The 26320-nt window shown below is 37.6% G+C and overlaps 1 protein-coding gene across 1 annotated transcript; it reads left to right on the top strand.

The window, feature by feature from the left end:
- Positions 1 to 246: 246 nt before the first annotated feature.
- On the top strand, positions 247 to 26320 carry LOC104533322 (serine palmitoyltransferase 3-like; the record flags this gene model as incomplete). Its single annotated transcript, XM_010188936.1, has 6 exons — positions 247 to 438; positions 2038 to 2192; positions 2983 to 3131; positions 13795 to 13919; positions 16211 to 16304; positions 26215 to 26320. Coding segments are annotated over 6 exons (821 nt in total), but the record flags the coding sequence as incomplete, so codon positions are not given.

The following is a 26320-nucleotide window of genomic DNA, read 5'->3' as shown; positions in this document are numbered from 1 at the left end:
GTGTTGAAGACGTACAATTGAGGGCACTGGTGAAGCAGAGAGAAAATGGGAGATACTTGTAATCATCAGTAACAACTGCAGTATTAAAAGTTCTTTTCTTCAGGTACAGGTTGCATCACCTGAAACAGTGTTAGGTCTAAATGTCTCTCCTAATTTGTGGCATATTAGAGAAAAAGATTTGCCTTGAAGTCTAAGCCTTGATGAGATAAAATATATTAATCACAACTTTCTGTTCTGTATTTTCAGAAAAATGGCATATCAAATGGAACTCTCTACAAAAAAAGATTTATTGAGCACTTTGAAAAGGCACCATTGTATGTTACTCTTCTTACTTTCCTGGCTTTTGGAGTGGGAACAGTATTTGGCTATCTGCGAGATTTTATGAGAGCGTGGGGCCTAGAAAAACGTAACATTGCTGAAGAAAGAGAAGAACAAAAAGTATGTATGAAAAAGACATTTTATGTATCTAAGCTGAGTTTTCCCCTGCTTGCAAGTTATATACAATAACCTACCGAAGTAACAAGGAAGAAAACTTTCATCTTAGAGAAGTATATTGCATAGGGATGAGAGGAATGACATGTACTGCAGTACAGTTAAACACATGTGTATGAATATATACCTATTTATATGTAAAATCATAATTTTCACCCAGGGAGATGTTCACCTTGTTCTAAGAGTGTTAGAATACTCCGAGCAAAATAGAATTTCAGTGTATTAGGTCAATCTACAGAAAAAGAAAACTCAGAAATGCCTTACTGTTAAATACATCATCTCTTCAAATTTCTTAAACCACTGTTTTTCTTTGTCCTGTCTGGCTGTCTTACTTTGTCCTATGTAGCAGTAGGCAGTGCTAATATCTTTGTAATTCCTGACTTATGTTTGCTGAACTGCTGTTCACAGAGCACTCAGGAACAAAGTACAAAGTGAATGTAGCCTGAATTTTTGCAAGTCCTGACTCAGAAATATTCTTCATCCTGCCTGGTTCTAGGTGAAACTTGCAAGCTCAATTGCCTTTTAACTTTGTTTAGCTTTTTGTTGTTGTTATTGCTCCTCCTTCTCTGTGCAGTTTGAGCCATCATTTACAATAACACTTGGCATAATGGAGCAACAATGTGTATAGTGTTACTGTTCCTCTTACAAACAAAATTCCCAAAATTGTTTCCTGTTCCAGCTTTTCGAAGATGCATGCACTACTTAGTGAAATACTATGGTGCAGTCTTTTTATCAGCACTGTCATGGAATATTCTTTTCAGTTCATTTCATGATTTGGCCTATTGAGCTATTTTGATTCTAGACATGCCTCCTAAATATTTTTGCCAGCCACCATGGATTATGTGTTCATTTAATTCTTCAGTCTGTCACATATGTAACTACATGCCACGTTATTTTATCAGTTTCTTGTATCCAGTGTATAATATGGCTGTTCTGCTGTTTCATATAAAGCTGTGTTTAGATTCCATAGCTTTCTTTTAATTTAATTTCCAAGTAAAACCCATAGATAAAAATTAATTGTCAACCATACTAGTTGTCTTACCTGGCTGTTTGCATATCCAGTCAACGCCAGTAAGGCCCAGCTCCGTTATATTGGACTAGTTTTAATCTAATTTATCCAACATTTCACGAAACAGAATGAGTTGTTTAGCCTAGTTTTGCAATCTGCATCACACATAGCAAAATCCTCAATTTTAAGAACTTGGTTTCTCCAAGTGAAAGAATCATTACTTCTTTCATTTCCAACTTTTCAAATACTGGACTGGAGAATTAGGCTGATTTGTTGACCATTTAAAAAAAAAAGCCACACACATACACAAAAACCCCACACAAAAAAACCCCACCTCCCTAAAAAAGCCAACACTGTATTTCAAGGGAATTAAAGTAAGGTATTTGTTGATTGGAGTTGTTTGTAACATAGGAATGTCTAGCTGTTATAGTTCTCTGTTGACTAATGTATCAGTTTTTTCTTTTTAATGGAAATTACTTGGATATGGAAGCAGACATCTTTCTAGCAACATAACCCTGTGCATGTTTTCAAACCAGGATTTTGTGCCACTTTATCAAGATTTTGAGAACTTTTACACAAGAAACCTCTATATGAGAATACGGGATAACTGGAATCGTCCGATTTGCAGTGTCCCAGGACCACAGTTTGACCTCATGGAGCGTGTTACAGATGATTACAACTGGACATTTAGGTGAGTCAGCTTACACTGCAGCTGTCAGCTTCAGAAGAATATTCCTGATACATCTGCAAAGCACAGAACATTGCATTTATTCCCTCATACCTAGATCCTTGACTAATGTACAGCAGTGTATTTTTTTCTGAAATCCATACTGTGCTGACAATCTGTTCCCTTTCTTCTGAATATTGTTTGGAAAGGCAGTGTTGAGGGACTGAACTCTATCACAAATGGGTTTTATTTGGTGGTGACAGCACAAGTATTCAATTAATTCATTTATTAATTCCATTCTGAATTAAATAGATATGGAAATTCACAACATAGACAATCTGTCGGTTGGCCATATTTCGGCTTATTAAGAATGTATTGTAGTGTTTCCCACAAGATTTTCCTCATGTTTAATTTCTGTGTGTGTCTTCTACACTGACTTTGTGGAAGCTGTTGAAAATTTGCTTGAAAAAATAATGTCTGTAAGTTGTTCCTTAAATAAAGTCCTAGGCTGTTTATTAAAGTCCTAGGTTTGTTTATTTAAATCCATAAAAGCACCCTTTCACCTAATACCAATATATTGCCATCTACAGCTTGGAATCTGGAAAACATTCTGAGCAAGAAGCAGTATTTAGTCAGGAAAAGAGAGAGTCTGGAAAAACCTTTGAGACATTAAAGTATGAGGATTGTAAGTTCCCAAATAGGAATTTTATAGTGGAACAAAATTGGGTGTGAAAATCTGGGGGGATTTTTCTTTTCTTTTTGTTTGGTGTGGAGGGAAAGTTGCACTATTCTTTAAAATTTGCTTTAATTATAGGTTTACAGGAAGGACTATCAAGAATGTAATCAATATGGGTTCCTATAACTACCTCGGCTTTGCAGAAACAGATGTTAATGCTTTGAAAACTGTGGCTGTAGAGTTACAAAAATATGGGACAGGAATCTGCAGTACCAGACAGGAAATGGGTGAGTAAACAGCTAGATGGCCACCAGTTTTTGTAACTATATGCTTTTTTTTTCTTTACAGATATCTTAAAGGTATTTGATACTTATATAATTTTAGTCACATCAACAATTACTTGCTTCATTATTAGGAATCATGGTGTATTTTACTCATTATCACATAAGGATTTCTTTTTAAAAGGAAAAATGTTATTGATTTTTGGAAAAGCAAAACAAATGTGTCATATACTGTCCTGGGACACTTAATAATGGAATTAAAAGGCTTATTTTTTAAAAGACAGTAAAATAAACATTGAGACATCAAGAATTGTTGTACAACAAATTTAATTGCGTCAAAATTTTTTATCAGTTACCACATAGTATGTTCTGATTAGTAAAATGAGCTTTAATTTGGGTTTTTCTAATCCCGTGTTCTAAGAGTATATAGTAATGTTTTGTGAGACATTCATGGGCACAACACAGAAAATTCTAGTGTGCCTCTAAGGAATAAATTCAGGAAGGCTTCATCTCACTTTTTTGTTTTGTATGTCCTTAATGATTTGTCTCCTTTTTTGCTTTGTCAGCTGTGTGTAGTCCTATCTTCAGTTGTATATTTTTACACAAAACCTTGCATTCCTAATGGCACAATCAGCCTGCATTTCAGATAAAACAATTTTGAGCTATAAAAATGCAAGGGGATCTTTCTCTTCAGGCTTTATCTTTCTTGGGAGCTATCAGGAGAAAAAAAAAAGTTTTCTCAGTATGAATAAGTCTTTTACAGACTTTTTTTTTTTCCCTGATGTGGCAACCTGAAAAAAAATTTTCATTTTGTATCTCAAAGCAAACCTTTTCCTGTAGAAATCTTATGAAAAAATACTGTATTTCTTTTGTCTTTTTTTCATTCATAGTTTCATATCCAGACAAAAAAGAATAAATAATTCAAACCTTGTAATCTGCTTCTTATCTTGTCATCAGAGTTTGATTTGACAATAATAAATATGTCAGTGACACCACTCAGAGAGGGTTTACAGACCTTTTGTAGGTGACCTATCTGGTGACTGCAGTATATTTTTGAACCTGAATTGCATGCTTGAAACTGGTCACCATTGACAGTCATCTAAAGTATTGAAGGAACATTTCTCTGTGTCTTTTTCTCTTGGATTCTATTTTGTCTGATAACATTTCAAGTTGTTTTCAGTACATCAAAGAATATACCTGATATTCCTCATTCTTTATCTTTTGTAGATTTTTTTTATATGGAAGATTTGCATAACTTTGACTTATTCTCAGAAAAAAAAACAACTTATGAAAAGATTCTGTCTTCAAATATTAAAAATCTAATTACTTAACTTCATCTAGTCTGTTTAGAGATCCAATCTATACAGATTTCTGAGACTTTCTCTTCACCCGAACTCCTGTGCAGTACTCAAAGTTTTCTTGACAGATACAGCAAAGTTTTATATTCATTCTAATTGCTTTTACAGCAAATAGTCCCATAAACTTCATTCAGACTACTCATAATGCAAGAATGGGCTATAAGTAAAGAACATTGTAGAAGTCTTGTCAGTATATATCTTTTAGAGAGTGAATTTCAGAAAGCAGCTTGGACATCAAGACTCATTAAAGCAGGAAAGCAGGTTGTTAAGACTGGGCTTAGGTGGTGTAGATGAGCAGTCATAGCATTTTGTTCTACACAGCTAACAGAGAGCCTGTGCTGCTTGTGTAGTCAGTGGAGAGACAGGTTGCTCCACAGAGCAATTCTGAGCAATGGTTACTTCATTGGCCCTGGCTCTGTTGGAGCCTGTCTACCGCTGAGGACTGTATAAGCAACCTAAGGAAAATAGCTTCTTATTAGCATTGTGGACAGTCTCTCCTTTTTCTTTTATCCTCTTGTGCTGTTTCAGCGCTATTCTGGTTCACAGTTGTGCAGATTTGAAAAATTCTGTCCAAGTTAAATATAGGTACACATATACTTTCAAAAGTGAGATAGGGAAATGTCTGTATGAAAGGTCTTCCTTTTTAATTAAAATGTGCCTTCTTCATCTTTGAACAATAGAACAGAATGATTTTGTTCCTCGGCAGATAATATTTCAAAACCTCTGTTGTAATTGTGTGGCTAAGCTAAAATGGTTTGAAGTAAAAATGCAGTGGGCTGTAGTAGCCAAGGCTATAAATTGCCTGTGGGGTCCTAATCCAAGAGAGCACTTGAACGTATTTATCATTTTCAATCTAACTGACTTTGAAAGTACTGTTCTGCTTATATGCATTTAAGCATCTGGCATGTTAGAGGATTTACCAAAATCTTTCTCAAAGCTGCGATTGGTCTCTCTTTTTGAGAAGGATCGTTCCACTACTTTGAGATTTCTGAGAAAGAGGGAAAAAAAGAAGAAAAAAAATAATTTATGTGAGTGATGTTTGAAAGAATACCTGGTGGTAAAACTGCCCTTTATGGTCTTCTGCTCTCCTCCTCTTATAACTGTGCAGACCATGGAGTGGGTATAAAATGCTGTCATATCAGAATGTTGTTGCAGGTAGCTTGCTCTCAGAATAAGTTAATATAGACACAAAACACAAAATTGTGTTTTATTAAGGAAACTTAGTAAAGCTAAACCTTGCTAAATGTAAAAACTGTTATTCTGCATTCCCATAAAAGTAACTTAAGACTGTGTGCAAACATAGTTCAGAAATTAACTTCAGCGAGAACTGTAAAGCCCTGCTCATGCTTTCTCTAAAATAATAATGCACACACCACTTAAACAGGCACAAAGCATAGGAAACTGATAAAAACAGTGGCTGGTCTTCCTAGATCTGTCTTCCATAAAGAGATTTAAGGCTCTTCATTCCATTATTAATTCCATGCTCCTTTAATAATAATAATAACAATAATAATAACAATAATAATAACAATAATAATAACAATAATAATAATATATCATCATCATCACTTTCTTAGCATAACAGTGTCATTTAAGACACATTCCTGAGGGTTCTGTGGGACTTTCAATCTTGAAGAAAAATGTTTTCCTTTTTTTAAGACCAAACTAACTATCATCTCTGAGGAGAAAGATTTTGGGGTCATAAGTGGTAGTTCTGTGAAAGTATTAGCTTATTGTTTGGTGATCAGAAAGCAAATAAAATACTAGAAATCACTAGGAAGTGAACAGAAAGCCAACTGTAGAACCTCAGTATGCTACTGCATAAAGCTGTGGTTTGCTGTCATCTGTGCAGTACTGGTTAAAAGCATTTAGCAGAACTAGAAAGTGTCAGAGGGGCAATGAGAATCATCAAAGGCCTCAAACAGCTTCTAGGTGAAGAGCTGTCCTCAGCTATCAGAAATGCCTGTTATCTGGCTTGAAAAGAGCCTAAAGGGGGGAATTATAGAAATCTTCAAAATTATGTGTTGTGTGGAAGAGTGGTCAGGGTTGGCTGTTCGTTGTCTCTTCCACTACAAGATCTGCAGGGCATTGTATGCAGTTGCTAGAAGGTTTCCATTCTAATACGGGAGGCAGCTCTTCACACTGGAAGCTGGCAGACCTGAGGATCTCATTGTGGAAAAGGCTGCAGATGCTAAAACTTTACAGTCCCTTGCATTATAGGGCATACTGGCCACATACAGAGGAGAGATCCTTCATAGTTACTAGAAATACTAAAACTGTTATCTGATTCAGGATGTCGTTATGCTGAAATTAGAAGCTGAGATACTACTTAGATATGTTTGTCCTGCTTTCATTCTTCCCCAGATATCAACACAAGACCACTGTCAGATGAAGAATTATGGACAAAAGACACCCATTGTGTGGCACAGTGCATCTGTTACTAGTTGTTTAGCAATATTTTATGTAATTAGTTGTTTAGTATTAATTTATATTGTTACTTATATACCTATGGCCATTGCTGTACAACCACTAATACTGGACCAGTGGACTATCAAATCATCATACAAATCTGGCTTGAAGCAGGAAAATGCGCAAACTTGTATTTTTATACATTTGGGCATTATTTATGATAGAGGTAGCATATAAGCAACTGATGAAGCAGTAACCTGACTGTTGCCAGTGTTTCTGAAGACACTAGAAAGAATTGCACATATGCTTGGGGCATGTCTTCTAAGAGCAGTAGCTTGGGTGAATGTGTGAAAGTGGTTGTTTTCAGACAGGAGGCAGAAGGCAAAAACCACTGTTATCATGGTCTGCGTAGAGGGAAAGACTTTTCAGTTCTGTGTGGTATGTGTGGTAGAAGTAGTCCCTGAAGGATCTTGGCAGAAAAAAATTAAGCAGAAGTAAGATCCTTCAGAAAATTTCTAAGCAGCTTGAGATGTAGAATGAGGACCCTCTTGGTCAGCAGGAGAGTCTGGAAGGAACAATAGGACCATTCACCTAGAATGGTAAGAGCATTCTCAGCACATCTGAGCATGGCAAAGTTACACTTACCGAAGCCAAAGGCAAAGATGTGCTATTAACTGTGTGAGGTGTCAAGGAAAGATACAAGAGACATCTGCACCTACCATATCCGACAAAACTGACAATGAGTGTAATTTAAGTTAAAACAGCTTTTGTTAGCAGCAGTCTCTCCTGCAGATGCAGAAAAAGTAATTTTTTAAATTTCTTTGGCTAATTCATTAGGAGACAAGAAACCTATCAGGATATGAAAAAGCAGGAAGTTTTGTTTTCCAGGAATAAACATGAGACAGTAATTCTCAAACGTTGAAGGACTTAACTAACTGAAAACCAGCTATTCAAGTAACTGAATTATTTGCAATGTTAGGCTATTTCGTGTAAACTACCCCCAAAAAATCTCTATACTATGTATTATTTATGTTTTATTTATTTTAATCATCCTCTCAAAAGTGTTACTTTTTAGCATAATAAAAATGCTAAAAAGTAGGAGTCTAAATTCATTTGGAGTAGCATGTATTCCCTCTATATAGTGAAAGGAATGACAACTTGAATGTGAAGTCCTTGTTTCCCATGCAAATCAATGTATTTTAATAGCTAGAGTGGGAGTTGGCTCCTGTTGAAGGCAGGCACACAAGCCTTTTGTCTGAGCCCATCCTGTCATTCTTACATTTATAGTAAATATTTTCTAAGCAATTTAATTTAAAATTATTAAGGTAGAAATATGCAAATGTTTATTTAACACTGTTTCCTGCTATCTGATTGCAGATTATAATAAAATCGGTAATATTACACATTTTTCAGAATACTGCCCAGAACAATCCTAGGCTTAGCACCAGGGTGGTGATGGGGCTGTCACATGAGCAGCTAGTAGATCCAATGCTGTATTTGGCTAACTCAACATTATTCCTTATGGAGATGACATACTGAGTAACAGGAACAAATGTATCATTAGTGCTGCTTAAGCAGCTGAGCAGGATTCCTGCCTTTTGAAATCCTTCTCCTGTGATTATGCCCTGGACCAAAAGACAAGACGGAGCCTGCACAGAACACTCGCAAGATGATTCACTCTGGAGAGCATGGTTAGGAGATTACCTTTTAATACCCAGCTTGCACTCAGTTATAGGGCTTTCTGTTTGAGGAATTTTTTATATTTGATTGTCATCTGATTTCTATAAAGCAGATGTGAAAACCTGCACCAACTTTTAAACTGCAAAAGTAGCTCCATCCCCAAACTTCCTTCTGCTAGGTTTTAAGGTCTAATGTAATTTTCTAGCAGCATTTCAAGAAGGTAAAAATAGTTATTTGAGTGTTCTTTCTTTTATAGCACTTCAAAGCTTTAATTAGGGCCAGGGCTCATTTTAAACGTGGATAAAGAACTAAATTTCTCATGATTTACAGTTTCCAAGTAGGAGCTTAAGGAGAAAGATAGCCACATAAATGAGAATCAGTGTGTGTATATATATATTTCATAATCTTTGCTACTTTCTGATAAAGCATGGTATAAACAGTTCCTGAGAGGAATTTTTCTTCATTGTCATCTCCTACTAACTTCATTTCCCTTTTTGTGTCTACCCTGTCATAAATAATTGATCCAACTTAAAATCAAATGGTCAAGTTTGTTCCTGGTATTTCACCATTGCAAAAGTATGCTTTGCAAAGCATGATTAAGCTCTGGACAGTCCATCTTCTGGCTGGTGGAACTGAAGGCATCAGGAGTAACTAAGGGTTCTGTGACCTGTATAAATCCTAAAATGTCTCCAATATATAACGTTATCTATGTGCATTTAGACACTTAATATATTTCCATCCATACTTTAGCATGAAGAGGCTGGACTTACACTGTAACTTTTAGCCTTGAATTTTTATAAAGGAAAAACAGCAGTCAAAACTGGAAGACCTAATTAAACTGGAATTTTTGTTAAAATGAATCTGCTCTTTTCTGGGAATCAGTAAATTACACAGGTACATTATTATATCTATGATATCTGCAACATATTTGTGGTATGAAAGCCCTGTCAGGTGGTAGCAGCATTAAGAAAGCTTGAGCATTTCCTTTCTTTCAAATGCTTTCTCAAAATGCACTTCTTTTGGGGCTCTTTTATGCATATGCAGTGTTAAATGAGGCAACTACACAACATTACTGTGTGTTTCTCCCTCTCTCTTGCCCAAATGTATCATTCTGCAAGTTTAGGCTTCGCTCCTGTAGTGAACTCTGTAGGACAGTGACACCATCTGCATCAACCACTGTTGTAGAATGGTGTAAATAAATAATACACTTTCTTAGTCTTCTGTTTCTTCATCTTTTTAGTAATATTCATTCATCCTTTCTTTTGTAGAAGTGTGTATGTGTTTTATGTATATTATTTTACCAGGGTGAGTCTGTGACCTTAAGTTTCAAATGTGGCAGGGAAGTTTAGGTGTTTTGTCTGTTCCTCACCCTTCTAAGGATACCTCTGACAAACCATCATTTTCATAGGGTAATGGTTCTTATTCGCCTTAGTGAGTGACATCAGTAATCCATACAATTCCCTGTTGCTATTCATATATGTAAGTGGCTTTTATGGGAATCTATTATTTTTCTTTCAAGGGGTTGTTGCTTGTATCAGTTTACCAATCCAGCTTTTGTATTTTCCCATCCTCTTTGGGTCTTAGAAGCCCAAACAAAAGATTCTATTAAAGCATACTGTTGCCAGTGTTGGCAGTTTAACCAGTACGTGTCATTAAGCACATAAGAACCTAGAAGACTGTCTTGGGCAGACTAACCAGTGGCATAAACCACCTTGTCCAAGCTGAAAGTGTCAAAGCTAAACAATGAACTGTTAGGATCATGGGAAGTGCATTTTCAAGCTTTGTCTGTCTAATAGACTGACAATGACTTTCAACCCAAGAGCATGGGTAAGCCTCTGAAAGCCTGCCAAAGGCAAGGGCACTTCATGTTCCCTGTCCACAGAATGCAGTGGCAAGTTATTGGACGGAACTGGGTCATCAGATTTTGAAAAGGAGGGGATTTTCTTTGAAAAGTGTGGGAATCTGTGGAGGTGGCAAGCATTGTGAAAGTCCACTTTTGATAAGATCATCGATTTTACTTTCCAAAACACCTATATAATCTTAAAATAGTAAAACCTCTGTACCCAACTGTTTAGCAAGGAAGAATAACTTTCAAAAGAAAGTATTCCATTTTGTCTCTTAAAGATGCAGGTAGCTTCCTCTTTTCCTTTTTGTCTTAAACCTTTCCCAATAAGATAGCATACATTATTTAGTTGTATCCTCATTTCTCGGGTCAGTCCAAGCTGTAGTCAGCATAAAAATCAGAGCAGGTAGAGTATTGGGAAAAATTCTAACATCTATGTAAAGGACAAGTATAGAAAGTATCTATGTATATAGTGTATTAGTAAAAATATATTTAGTATATCACTTTTCATCCTCCAGATTGTGATGCTGTTCTGAATCCAGCACAATGTAAGGCATTTTAAGGGCCATTTTAACCTGACTTGACACTGCTAAGGTTGTATTTAAGGAAGAAGAGTGTAATTACTGCCTTCCTTATGTAGTTGAGTTGTAGCAGCTTGTGCCTGTGTAAGTTCCTTTGGATCAAATTTGCATCTGTCTGGTAGTGCTGTTTATGCTTTTTGTGGAGGTTGCTCTGACCAGCTGGAAATGTTAGTGGACAAGTCTTATTCCAGCAAAGCATATCTGACCCCTTGTTTCCTCCAGTGCAGAGAAGTGATATAATTGGTGCAGTTCATACGGTGTCTAAGGACAGAGACATACTGGAGAAATCTGACATGATTAAATAATTGCATCATTTATTAAATATGTACCCCTTTTACTCTAAACCTGGGAAAATGCAAGCTGTTATGCTTTATGAGCTCTACTCAATGTATATCACTGCCGTGAACCTCCCACTGTCAGTACTGATCTGTATTGTATTGCTTCTGCAACACCTCACCTACCACCTACAACATTGCCATTATAATTAAAGAAATTTAAAGCTAGGGCTCATTTTGCAAATCCTTGCCATTCAGGTTTTGGTTTTGCAAACCAGACCTTTATTGACTCCAATTTGTATTCCAGGCAATAGCAATATGCAATATCATCTGCGTTCACTGTTAGGATTAGAATTAGGGCAATCCTCACTATCAATACAGGCTTGGGGATGCAAAGCACACACTGCTTGTTTCTCATGCTTTCTCAAACCTCCTTCTAATTCAAGCTGTGATCATAGTGTGGTTGGGTTCAAGCTTCGATTTCAGACTTCATCTTATTGTGTGCCAGTAGCCCTCAAGTAACAAAATAGTGTCTGCAAGGAACACTAGGGCAGCTGACCATGCTGGAAACCCCAGTTGTCCACGAGTGTTGTAACTAGATTGAAGAATAACTAGGCCCAAAATGCAAAAAACTAGAACTAACCGTAGTAACACATCCTGAGACCTGCTAGGCTTACAAGTTAAGATATAGATTCCCACATACATCTCCAGTAAGAAACTCAACTCTGAATCACTATGTGGTTTGGCATTTCATGAAGCTTGGCTACTAAGCAGTAGCTGTGTGTACAGCCAGCACATATTCTTGTGTATCTCAGGATCTATAAATGCAAAAAGTAGCCATCCTCAAAGACCTTCCTGCAGAGTCAACTCACATCTACAGGAAGTTCTGCAGAACCAATTTTCTTAATCAGGTTACCTGGTTTGTCAGAGCCCAGAGCCAGAGACAACTCAGCTCAATGTACATCCAATGTGGTACAATGAGTGCAGAGACACTCTTGAAGTTTTGCCAGAGCTGGCTCAGGTCTAGGAGAACCCAAGCAGGCTCTGTGCAAAATCAAGGCACCACTGCTCTTTACTGTTCATATTAACCAAGTTTTTCCAGAAGCCCCATGATCCTTGCTCATTATCTCTCTGGCTATTGGAGAGTTATCTGCCTGCATGATACTTTTCACATTCTGTTTCTAAGTGAATGCCTTTCTTAATTTGGATATTTAACAAGAAAAAAGAATTAAAACACTACCTCACTGTAAGTAGCTGAAACTATACAGTTGTGCTGTTGCTGAAACTATACAGCTGCTTTTTTTTTTTAATGAGTTTTCCTCCATGATGAAGGTAAGATCATCTTCCTGACTCATCATTCTTGTTCAAGACATTCTAGCCAAGCTTCTGCTTTCCTCCATTCAACTGCCCTTTGCCCATCACAGTGAATACAGATATTTTTGTTCCCATTAACTGTAATTCACTTTGCCTATATTATTACGACATCAATTTGTGCAGCACAAGTGAGGTGAGATATTCACTTCTCCAATTTTTTTCCTGTTTTCTGCTTACAGCCTTATTAATAGGGAAAATGCTGTGTCAGAATCCACAGGCCGCTCTCTTTTCTTCCCCACAGATTATCTTGTAGGAGTTCCTTCTGTCTTGGTACCTGCAATGCACAGCCAGGCAACCAAAAACTAGAGAGCTGGCAAGTTGAGATGATTCATTACTGTTCGAAGTCATTTGTTATATCAGTCTCTTAACATCACTCTTGTGTTTGTTGCCTTTTGCATTTTGTCATATCCTCCATTGTGTGGGAAACTTACTGCTTTTGTTGGATAGTTGGAGCACCTTATTTGTTTGGAGACTCCAGACACTACAATTAGATAAGTAACATGCAATAAAGGACGCTCTCTAATGTTGCCTTATCATTTATGTTTGACTGTTGAGAGGGATAAAGGAGGAGAGTTATCATCAGCTGTGAAGAGTGGCAAAGCTTTTACCTTCCAAAGTTGAAAAAGATGGAGAACATTTTTGTTTGTCTATGCATATAAAATCATAATTAAGGATTTTGCACACATAAATAGGCACTCAAGGAAAAAAATTAATAATTTTTTTGTCATCAGTTTTTGCTTTCCAGAGAGAACTCAAGAATGCCTAATATGTTTGCCTCATATTTCCTATAAAAAGGAGGTAACTTTTTCTTCATTGCAGGGGGGGGAAAAGAGAAAAAAACCCACTATTCAGGATAAACTGTGTCAAAAGTTGATGTTATGGAAATAGGAAACCTTTTCCTAAAACAACTGCTTTGCTCCCTTAACAGCAACAGTAGTTGTTAGCATTACTTACTAGTGGTTTGCATTCTTGTTTTTTCTTGCATTATCCCACATGCACGAGATACAAATGGAAAACCTTCATTAGAACTTAATGTCATGTAGCTTAATGACACATTTCCAGCCTGTTCCTTTGCATGTTTTATGTCCTTAGAATTAATAACTTTCACAATTTAATGAGATTTAAGATTTCTTGTGCTTTTATCTGCAGGTACCCTAGATAAACATGTAGAACTAGAGAAACTTGTGGCCAAGTTCCTTGGTGTGGAAGATGCTATGGTGTTCGGCATGGGCTTTGCAACTAACTCAATGAATATTCCAGCCCTTGTTGGGAAGGTGAGTACCTCCTTAAGGAACACAAAGAACAATTATTAATTGTTTTAACTGTAAGTTAAATACTGTTACAGTATTCTGGGCATGCATTAAGTGGAAAGGCTTGATCGAGGAACAAATCTTTATATCAGCAATGCATGAGTCATAAGGCTGAGAACCTTGTGACCTTAAATATGCTCCTTCATCATTTTTTCTAGCACTGGGTGTTGTTATCACACATGCCTAACATCCTATTTAAGGATGAGCAATACGGTTATTTAGCTTCTCTTAGCAAAGTTGTTTCTCCTTAAAAAGTAAGCAAATGCTGCATCCACTTGCAGAGATATTGCCCAGCTGCCTGTGGTGAAAGATGATGATTGGGATATTTTTTACAACAATTTCAGAAAACAGAAAGCATAGCATTTACCATTTATAGAATCATAGAATGGTTTAGGTTGGACTTTTAGGATCTCTGAGTCCAACCAATGATCCAACCCTACTAAGTCCACCACTAGACCATGTCCCTAAGCACATCTACTCATCTGTTAAACACCTCCAGGGATGGTGACTCAATCACCTCACTAGGCAGCTTGACAACCCTTTCAGTGAATTCCTCCTAATACACAACCTTAACCTCCCTTGGCACAACTTGTTCCTGATGAACAGATCTCCAGTCAGTCCTACAAAGAAAACTGACATGAAATGCAAGTCTAAAGTTGTGACCATATGACAGAAGTTGGGTTCTTATTTGGTGTTGAAGGGATTTAATCTCCAATTGGGGGTACCTAACACAAAGGCATGAAAATCCATTATCTTCTCAATCAAAATTCCTGACACAACAAGCAGATACACTGTACTGTCAGCTAGGAAAGTGGGTATCTCCTATTTAGTTCATGTGTAAAACAGTGTTTCCCTTTTCGTGGAGACAGAATGAGCTCACTATGTGGTGTAGAATCAAGATTATTTTCTGATGCATCAGTATAGATGCGAAGTCACTTTTTCACTCACAATTGAAGGGAATTCAGCTTTTGCAAGACATATCTAAAATACCTGTATACAAGGGTTGCGTAGGGAGTATTGCTTCAGCTGCTCAGAACTTGAACTGCAATCGGCAGTAGTGCTGGAGAAGTTGTCCAACAGTTTCAGTGGGAACAGATACAGAGAACTGATAAAGGAAAATTGATGATTTTGCAAACATACATAACAGCATTCTCCCACTTAATAAAATAATAAATAAAATATTTAAAAAATATATATATTTTCCCTCACTCAGCTCGCCTCATGTGGAGACTCAGGCCTCTGTCCAAGGTGGGATATTTAGATATAAGTGGCACAAATAAAGATATTACTATATTTATTATATAGAATAAAATTATAACAATTTATTTTTTTTAGTGTATACTAATATTACATAGTATAATAATATATTATATATTTTACAGATGTTATGTAATTGCCCTATGTTGAGGAGATTTATTGCTAAACTTTCCTCCATAGTTAAGACTAGCAGCTACATTTTCTTGTCCAGATGCATATGCTCTTACTGTTAGTTCTGTATACCAGTTCTGTATACGCAGCACAAGAAGTGTAATAGAAAGCAGAGCTAAATTAGAGTTCCAGGTTGAATTTCAACTGTGCATCCTGGCTCCTGTTAATATAATGTACAAAGTTATTTCTCTTACATTTCTATTTTACTTTCTAAAAAGAAAATGAGTTTTCAACTGAGTTAAATTATGAGAAATATACTACAGGTGAACTGTATACCCATTTACCAGAGAAAGACTCTGCCTGGTGCTTATGTTCCACTCCCATCTTAATGGAAGTGGGATTTATGAAGCATTGATCTGTCCTGATCTCTTCACTGCAGCCCATAGTGCTGTTGTCAGTCCAGCCTGAGTATTACTCATCCTTACATTACTGTTATGCAGTCTTTATATATAGGGTGGTGACGGGATTTTCTTTGCAACAGAAAATAGGCTGTATATAGGCGATGGAGGAAGCGACATCGCTTAATTTTACTACAAAGCAGCCAGTCTCTACTAGGGTTATTCAATACTTTCCAGTTACAGGAAATATTTGGCCCTTTTGCACCACCTGGAAATGCCTGAGAATCTGATCCCACAGTTTCTGCCTGCCTTTGCAGTGGGTCCTGGCACTTTCAGAAAAGTGGGAGAAAACCCAGTTCATGTTTAATACTTACTGCTTAATTTGGTGCAATGCTATATCATAGACATATGTGTATGCTGACACACACATGCACACATGTCAATGGCCTTCCACTTTATGCATATGCTTATTGTACTCCTTCTCCACAGGGGTGCCTCATTTTAAGTGATGAGCTGAACCATACTTCTCTCGTTCTTGGTGCAAGACTTTCAGGTGCTACTATTAGAATCTTCAAGCATAATAGTGAGTATTGAAGTTGTGAGTATTTCAAGGCAGAATTGTTAATACCTCAAAGACAAGAATGCATCCTTTCAATGCTTGCTATGCTGCTAGTTCCCAGATAATACTTTTGTCCAGGCAGAAGGATTAACTATTCAATATTATGAGTGATTTCTGATACGCAGAAATTAGTAGTGTAATATTATAATTGCTGTTGTGCATTATTTGGGTCATCAGGTTGGACCTTAATTTCAAAATCCAGAGTCTTAATCTCATTGCTGTCTTTTTGACATGCTGAATGACTGTGTGATGTCATAAAGGTTTTATTGTTATTGTCCCTCCAGCCAAAATAATACAAACATAATTACAAAAACATGCTCCATATTTCCTGCCTCTGTTCCTAGCAGGAACAGTGCAATGAGGTTACATTAATGTGACATTACTATGAAACAGTTACCCTGAATTCCCAGGGGGCTATACGAAAGATGCAGATGGTTATACCAAGAGCATCATTCCAAATATTCTTTGAATTATAAATTTAGTGTAGAAATCACACATTAGCTTTGCAAACATATAATTATCTTCTAAATTACTTATGGTTTTTAACTTTTATTTAGTTAATGCTGCTGTGGTCACTGTCAGAGACATTGTGATTGGCTTTGATGACAAAAGCTTATTCTTTTCCCTTCCTCCCCATTGCAGTTCCCCTTTTTATTTCCATTGCTGCTGCCAGGCAGTGATTGCAAAACAGGTAAAGCAGCTAGAGAAGTGGTGAGGAATGAGAAAAGAGGTCAGATTACCTTTGTTAATGGCTAATAGAGTTCCTTCTCCTTATTAAGTGTTGTGTTCAGCCCTGAGGTGAGCAAAAATGTATTATGCATATGCTGTAAGAAGCCTAAGGATCTGTTGGAATGAAAAGCACACTATAATTATAATGTAAGGTGTTGTTATAATTAATATCTATTCATAATTTGGGCAAGAAGCAATTTCTGAATGTCATTCAATAATTAAAGATCATCTAAACCCGAATATTTTTACAGAAGTAATTATTCCAAGATTAGCCTGCAGCATACCCCAGCCTGCTTAACTTCCACAAATTTGGATGTGCTAGGTATGGTTGCTATACCAGCCTTTTCTCAACTCTTCCTGAGTGCCTTACCTCATTCAAACATGTTTGCATCACGTCTTGTGGGATGACCTCTCACTACCCAAAACTTCTCAGCCTTCTCCACCCATCTATGCTGTGTGCAGCCCAGCTGGCTTGTGTCACTTCCCACAGCTTTTCAAAGAACATTCCAGTTTGAGGAGTGTATTAGTGTCTACTGCTAGGGAAGCAGAGAAGGCATTGCTTTGAGTTGTCATCCTTGCTTTAAGGAATTCGATCTCTAACCATTCCCCAAGATTTCATTCCGCTCCCTAGAAACTGATATCTAACCAGCCTCTGCTTGCCATTATGAGAAGTTAAAACTGATATTCTTTTGGGAGTAATGTATGAACCTAAAAATAATAGTGGCTTGTCCAAAAAACACTAACCCAGCTCTGGAAAATGTAGACAATCCTTTTACAGGTCTCAGCAAACATCAGAAGTCGTCCATCCAGTTTGCTTTGGGAAAACTCATTGCTTTCTAGACTAGAGATTGTATTTGCCAAGGTCAGTCTTGTATGCCATTTTTGAGACATCACTTTAAGTTATTTTCAAAATGAAACTGCAAAAACCTATGTAAATACACTTTTGAATTTGAACATTGGCCTTTGTCATCACAGTTTTGTAGGTCTTGAGTCTTAACCTAAATTGCATTTAGTGAGCACTTTAGGTGAAGCAGCTTCACACATTCATGTGTGCTCTTTCAGTCCACTACAAATCTCTCAGTATGTTATTTCCATGGTTAGAAAGTTCCTTCTTTTGAATATTTCCTTAATTATACCCATAAGTTACACATCACCAACAGCTTTTAAAATCACATGTGCAGAAATGTAAGTATGTGCCTTTTGCTTTAAAGAAAATAAGATGTATATTGGGGAAGGATAGCAGTCAAAAGCGTGATCCAGCAGGACTGCCTTTGTAGGATGCACAATTTTACCCAAAATGAAGTAGATAGCCTTGTTCTCTGTGGATCTGTCAGGAACTAGCATAATACAAGTCAGTACAGCAAATTAATTAAGGACACACATAACCAAAACGTCTAGCTTGTTTTGGGAGGGTTCTTTTCAGCTAGGCAGACATTAGTTATTGTTAAATCAGAGCTGTGTTGCTTATGCTCTCAGATTATTCCCCTTGTTAATGTGTGGATATATAGCATATATACAGGCATGCACATGAGTGCCCAAATTGTCAGAGTAGGTTAGTGTTGTCATTTTCATGCTTATGAAAAGGGGAATTAAGCCATTACCCATGTCATACTGCTTGGTGCAAAAGTAAGGTGTGTTGTGCTGCATTGGCCATGTGGATGAATAGAAAACTTTGCCCCTTGAGTTACCATTTGGAGATCTTTATTAAGCATTAATTTCAGCATCAGGTGGTAATGCATTTCATCTTACTTTTAAAAATCCTCCTCTGTATTCTAGTCAAAAAAGGCAATAACATCTGTCTCTTATTTCCAAGGACAGGAGAATGATGAATGTTATTTCATGTAAACCAATGACCATTTGAAGAGCTTGGCCCTAGGCATCAACTGGAGGATGTTACTGTGTCAAAGGCTTGGCTAGGACCCTGTAATGAGCAGTTGGAGCAATTCTCCAACAAGATGCAAGAATAAAGAACAAATCTGAGTCCTATCCTAAAGAGGATTAGGACTTAACATGAATTTCATTATTTCTTCTACATACGGAGCCAAGTTGTGTGCTGTCATGAGTTGGCTCATCTCCTTTGGAGCTGTGCTACATCACACACAAACACACTGTTTGACTCAGTATTGCCCTACACTAAAGACAATAAAAGAGATACCAAGAGGTATCACCACTAGTGCCCGAGACATGCTTTCTGTACAGGAGAATCAAAAATAAATTAAAATCAGACAGCAGATTTTGAAGTTACCTTTTTGCTATTAGAATGCAGCTTGAGAAAGCAGACTTTTTTCCATGTTCCTTGTTGCTGACATCAGTCTCTTTTGAAATACTGTGTAATACTTTGATAAAACTGCCTAGAACATATTTACCTTGGCTCTGACTTCCTTGGTTGCACATGTGTAGAAGAGACACTGGGAGAGGGGTGAGGTATGAATGTTTGTTGCAGTTACTATAAATGGTCATCAAAAAGAGGAGGAATAATTATGTAACAATTTAGTGAATCAATGGTATATTTTCTGAACCAGCTACTTCCTGAATATTATACAAAAAACATGCACAGGTGTGTGCTAGTAACCTTCCTTGCTAACAAGCTTGGCACTGAATCTCTCTCCCCTCCCTTTTTTCCTCTTGTTAGGGATAAACTATTTTTAAAGGAAAAATTATAGGAAACTTTGTTCTGTGATAAAAACGTTTCACAGAAAAAAGAGTAAAACCTGCCATTTTAAACTTGCTACTGAAGCACATTTATCTTTCGAAGGCTATGCTGGAGCTAATCCTGTAAAACTGTGGTATTTTGTTTCAAAGCATACAATCAGTAATACTGGATCTATTTGTCATTACACAAAAGTAAATAATTATGCTTATTTAATCAGTAAGCCAAGAAGTAATCTCTACCTATTAACTTAATTATCAATAATATAATTCTTATTCTTACAGAAGTTAATGAAATTCAGTTTCAATGAGTGGGTAGCTGTCCTAGGCATTACACTTTTCACAAAAAAAAAAATCTGAATAATTTTTCCAGAACTTTCTAGAACTTTCCAGAAAATGCATCTGGATGTTTCTCCTTTTTGACAAAAACATTGCATAGGTGTATAAGAAGGTTTTCAAGCAGTAAGGTGAATAATAGGAAAAAAATATGCTATGAACCTGTAAGTCCGCTTTTATTTGGACATAGGAATGTTCCGTACATCCTGCCTGCCAGTGAACAATCCCTTCCTTGTAAGTAGACAGGAATTTACAGGCCTGGGCTGAGAAAAATGCGCAGGTACACACCTACAGATCATCTATTGAGGAGAGTACTCTATTTCAGCCCTATAACTGAAAACTATTGAACAGGGCATTCTCTTCCTGCTTAGCAGTACTGCTAGTCTTCACCCTGCCAAGGTCACACCAGTATGCCACAGAGTATATGGCCTTTAAGGGAATTTTCTTTTTGAGGGACTTGTGGGTTTTTGTGGATGCTAGCAGCAAAGCTCAGTTCCAAGGAGCCCCTGCTCTGAATGATGGGTGTAAGGGCATTTTATTATTTAATTATTTTTATTTTTATTTTTTTTAGGATCTGAGCAGTCCTAAATTTATGTAGTAGTGTTTTTAGTGGGCTGAAATCACTCTAACCTGCCCTTTGTCTTCCCTGCTGTGGTGTGAGCACCATTTCCCAGATAGTGATGTGTTTCAGAAGCTAGAAAAGAGCTGCATTGCTACACTTGAAATGCAGCCAGCATCACATGGTCCAACAACTAGTATGTAGTGGGAGGCTAAAATATCTCTCCACCTCTGAGGCAGTCGTGGCCTGGTCTTGGTTAGTTTTGTGCCAGAAGGTGTCTGATGTCACCCTTACCAGGCCTGGACTCCAGGGAGCCTCTCCCACCCTCCCCAAGTGATCCACATGGAGGTCCTTCAGCTATATGGGGGCTATACTCTTGAATGTTTTTATTTCCTGTCCCAGGGAGAGACTGACTTATCACCTACTCTTTTTTATTTCTAAGACAATCTTTTATTAATATTATATATTTTAAAACATTTTTTCAGAACCTCTGACCTTTATCTTGGTTAAACATTAGCCAAAATCCCTTGATGGTTCCAATAAAACTTGAAAAGCAAAACCAAATAGCTAACCATTAGTCAACTTGTGATTTTATCAAGAGTTTTCTGTGACAGCAATTCTGGGTCTTATATTGGTATCAGGTGCAGCAGCTTTGGGTCTTATACTGGTGTCAGGTGAGAGCCTATCCTTGTACATTCAGTGGGCAGATGAGTGTGTTACTTGTGACAAGCGAAATGTGTTCATATTAGTCTGTATGAGGAGGTGCTATACAAGGCAAGTTTATTCTTTCTAGTTCTACTACATTTTTCCCATATGGCATTAAGCAACTAAATTGCAGTCACACTTTTAGGTTTAGATTTGCAATTGCATGAGTAGTCTGTGGGATTCTGTGACTATGCACAGACATTAGGACATGTGGAAGAAAAAGTTGCAGTTCTCTTCATTGCAAAGGCACTTCAGCACGCAAACAGAACAAGTGATACTATGAGGAGAGCAGGCAAATGAAAGGTAGAACCAGGTACCTTGGTTAGATGAAAATCAGGCCTCTAATCTGGTGCTTGAACCTACATCTGAAATGGGCATCACAGTAGCACATTGCTAGCTTCTCCTTACATACATTTTATAGTGCTCTGAAAGTATTAAGGGGTTTTTTTTGGTTCTCACAAATCAGGTGGTTGATGACAGAAGTGTGTCATGCAGCTGTTCAGGTTTCCATATAAAATTTATGGATATACAACTGGAACATCAGTTGGGAATTTATGTTAATCCAACTCTGGCATTTCTCAGTCTACTCAGTCAATTTAATGCTTTGGACTTCAGATATGTGTGCCATGAGGACAACTTAAAGAGAAAACACAGCTACCTGGAGGAGTTGTAGTTAACACTGAAAAAACTTTTAGACAGCAGAAGACCCTTACCTTTCAGTGCAAATTTATTCTCTGGGGAAAAGAAAAAGAAAAAAGAAAAAAAAAAAAGGAAGAGAAAAAAGAAGTGGAATAAGTGCATGGCTTGAAGCAAGCAAGAAAATAAAATGGGGGAAGGGGAACTAAAGAGATAAATGAACAGGTGAAATTTAGCAAAAAATGTGTTTGGTTGTAAAAAACCAAAATGTTTGCAGTGAGTTTACTGCAAGATGGTTCCTTAATCTGTATTTTTTTCCAAGGGTGTAAGTGGCTCTTGAATTTAAGAAGGGAGGGCAGTTTTTTAGCTAGTATAGAGCGGGATGAAAGGAACATTACCCACTCAAGTTTTGTACCCCTTGAAGCCTCTGGCCACTATTAGAGACAAGGTCATTGCACCAGATAGGTGGACCACAGCCTAATCCAGTTTGGCGTGCATTTCCCTGTGACACATACGGATGCTGCCACAGAGAAGAGACTGGTATATCCTGCTCCCAGCATGCTGTGTCTGCATTTGCACTCTCTGATTTGAGAAAGCCATGTGCCACATGTGCATAGGAAGCTTTCCTGAGCAAGTGCTCTTTACTTTCACAGAGATATGTATTTATTGAGGGGAATCTCAGAATGGTACTGTGGCTGCAGTAATCACCACTCCCACCACCTCATTTCAAACAAAGATATTCAAAGCTGTGATTTCAGGGAAATTACTCTAAGGATGCTTTTGCTGTTCAGAGCTGTGCCAGCAGTCAGGGGCTTTTCAAAGAGTAGTTTTCACTAGAATGAAAACCACCTTCTAGAGTCCTACAGTTACTGTTTAGATCAACAAACTCCTTGTGGTGGTGTCCTTTTGTTGCTTTAGGGATCTGCAAGGAGGGACAGCATTGGAGCTGCTCGAGTCACCCGCAAAAGGATGGTGACCAGGAAAGATGCCAGCAGTGTGAGAGCAAGAGAGGAAGAGGTGGATGCTGCAGCAGAGGCACTGCAGTAGGGTTACATGGTTACATGGAGGCTGAGAAGGGATAAGTAGCCCCAGAGCCTGCATGAACTTGCATGAGAGTGAAATATGGGAGAAACTGAAAATGACAGTGGCAAACACAAGGCAGAGGAAAGAAGAATGTGATAAGGGTAGTAGTACCCTGTTTAATTAAAAATGATTCAGCTGACATCACTCAGGAGATTTCCAGCCCACACAGAGGAATGGTGATGACATCCTCAGCATTGCAATGTAAGGATGAGGGGTGGAGCCGTGTCTCCCTGCAAGGAGCACTGATTGTGCCTGGGAGAGGACAGGGGCTCCTCCAGGAGCCTGTAGCCCCAGCTGCACAGCCACATGGCTGCCCATCCAGGTCCAGGCTGGCTTCGGCCCACTATCAGTTTGCATTGTTGATATTTCTATTATAGTAACTCTGAGGGATCCCAAACAAGGATTATACAAGTCTATATTAAATTCTAAAAAGCCTAAGCAATCCACTGTCCCCAGTTAAGAAACTTTATCCTCCTTATCTAGACAATATGCCACAGGGAGAAGGTGGAAACTGAGACAAGGATAGATTTGGTTGTGCTTTGACTAATTAATCAAGTGAAATTCTTAACACCACCTCCTGGATTAGTGATCAGTTGTTAGCCATTACCGCTGAAAAGCCTGGGCTGGTGATGGTCAAACAAGAAAGGACAGTTATTTTCCCCATAACTGGTTATTCAAGATGGACTTGTGCAACTCATCATCTAAATGTCCTAGTGTTTCACAGTCTAACTATATTTAATAGGTAAATAATTTGATATCCAAAAATCACTTGGGTTGTACTGTTTTTCCTGGCATTCAGTATATCTCATCTTCTGGAAAGTCTAAGAACAAGCACATAGAGGGCACTGCATCTTCACTTTGAATAACAGAAGCAGACTTGTGGAGGGAATATTAAAGGTAACAGATTTTCTCTTCCTCCCAGTTTGTAGTGCCAATGAGGCACTACAAGCACAGAGTAAAAAGGTCAGTAGAATTCACTCACACTCAAACAAATTATATGTTGACTGTTACAGGCCTAACAAAGAGTCACATGTACGTGTTTTTCAGAATGAGATATCAAAACCAAAGTGACATAGTCCTGATCCTACAAACAGACATGTCCCTACCCTATGACGAGTAAAGTCAGGAAAGTTCATCCCTCAGAAAGATTCTTCCCTATCTGCAGTCCATGTAGTTTGGACAAAAGAGCTTTTCACATTCACGTATTTTGTAAACAGTTCTATTAAACAAAATTATATACATTTCACTTCTCTCTAGCCTCTTCTCTTTGTTTCCTTTCATATGTAAGTATGTTAAAACAACTGAATCTTCAAGCCATGCTTTTAGCTCAGAGGGCTGGGCAAATTGTCCTGAAGTTCAGAACCAATCTGGACTGACATGTAGACAGAATACTGAATTGAAAGATCTTGAGTGATTCAGGGGAGGGTTTCAAAGGCCATAAAAGGATTTAGATGACAATTGCTAGAGAATAATTCAGTGGAGAAAAGGGGCACCCAGATTTAACTTTGAGTGACTGAGTGTGCTTTCTGTCATCTTGGGGAGTCCTTTAATACTCAGAACTCAAAAGGATTTCTGAATATTATCCACTCAAAACAAAAGAGAAGGGGAATAGCTCTCTTCTACGAAATATGAACGTACTGCAAACCTAGGTTATAAATTCCCCTTTTAAAGCAACAAGGAATTTTTATTTCCTTGTTTGCCATCTAGTGGAAACTGTGTTGTCTGCATATTCATAATAGCGTTTCCATCTCGAACCTCATTGAGCTGTGCAGATGATTGCACCATTGAAACAAGGAGTAACCTATCGTGCATGTGTTGTGCTTTGCAAGTTATAACAAGGTCTTGCTAGGTCAAGAGATCACGTGGTAATGTGTAGAGTGGGACAGGTGTTTCTGAGAAATTAATCTTTCACTGAGATCAGTAAACGGCACTAGCAAGAGATAAAGTACCAGAGTTGAAGGATTCATGTCATAACTTGAACATCTCTCAGGTCACAGGTTATTAATGATGGACAGTTACTGTGCAAATGGCCCAGATCCAGTCAGGTGGAAACCAAGTTATACGTCAATGTTAATGTAGCTAAGGTGAATTTTCTTCAGTTGAGACAATTGCATTTTAAAGATTAGCCTTGTACTATTTTAGAAGGTTATAAAACTGCATTAAGATGTGTTGCTGAAAAAGTGGAGTTATATAGTGAAAAACCACTATTGATTTTCTCAACTCATAATTTGAGCTGCTTTGTAGTGTTCCTTGTGGTATTACAAGTCTCTGTAAAATATTCTCTGAAAACATTTTGAAATGTCAATCCAGATTCTTGAAAAGTACCAGAATAATTTGGTTTGGAGAGTATTAATTCATGTGCAGACACCAGAATGCTGTTTAGATTTAAACTCTGCATTGAGAGTTACATTTAGTCTGACCCCTTATTCCTGTGATGTTTTTTCTTGCTTATTCTGTGTTTTTCAAAACTTCAGAGGCTTTTCTTCAAGATTATCTACACTCAGCCCTCAAGAAAGCAGCTAAGTTTCTAACATTGTTCCAGGCTTCCTTATATCAAAGTCCCACCAGTGCCAAGTGTTTTGGCACTGAATTAGTGTATCTATGCCATGTGCTTGAATCTATTTGTCTCTCCCTCTCTCATCAGCAATCTTTCACTCACTGTCCTTCTTGAGAAGTACAAGATTTCTCCTGCTGTCATCTTGACATGCTTTATGCAGCCTGATCCAAACCTTTGCTGAAGCAGTGCATGTTATTTGTGAGCTTGTGGAATGAGCTTTTGATGTTGAAAAGGAATGAAAACTCACCATTTGGAAGCCAGGAGACATGAATATCACCAACCCATACAGAGAACACTGGCAATTAGCCGCAGTACTTCAGCAACGTGGTTTCCTTCTGCCTTTACATAAAAATGTATGCCAAGAATTCGTAAAAGTTTCCCAGATAAGGTGCATAACTGGAAGCTTTTTGTAACTCTCCTTGTCACTGGGTTGCATTCAGGCAAATTAGATCAATGGTTGGGTCTTGCCTACTAAAAAAGTAAGTCTATCTTTAGAACACATTTCTGAATGTTGTCTTTTTCTGTATAGGAAAAAATAGTGTCCAGTAGAAAAAGGAAAGTTCTTTAAAAAAATCTTTGCTAATGCTTTATTTCCTCCTTTTTCTTCTTTTTAAATAAAGATATGCAGAGCCTTGAGACGTTGCTGAGGGATGCAATAATATATGGGCAGCCTCGAAGCCACAGAGCATGGAGAAAAATTATCATCCTCGTGGAGGGCATTTACAG

Source organism: Mesitornis unicolor, unplaced genomic scaffold (assembly GCF_000695765.1).
Source record: "Mesitornis unicolor isolate BGI_N332 unplaced genomic scaffold, ASM69576v1 scaffold41397, whole genome shotgun sequence".
Lineage (NCBI taxonomy): Eukaryota > Metazoa > Chordata > Aves > Mesitornithiformes > Mesitornithidae > Mesitornis > Mesitornis unicolor.
The sequence above is the reverse complement of the archived record's forward strand: the minus strand, read 5'-3'. Positions and strand labels throughout refer to the sequence as shown.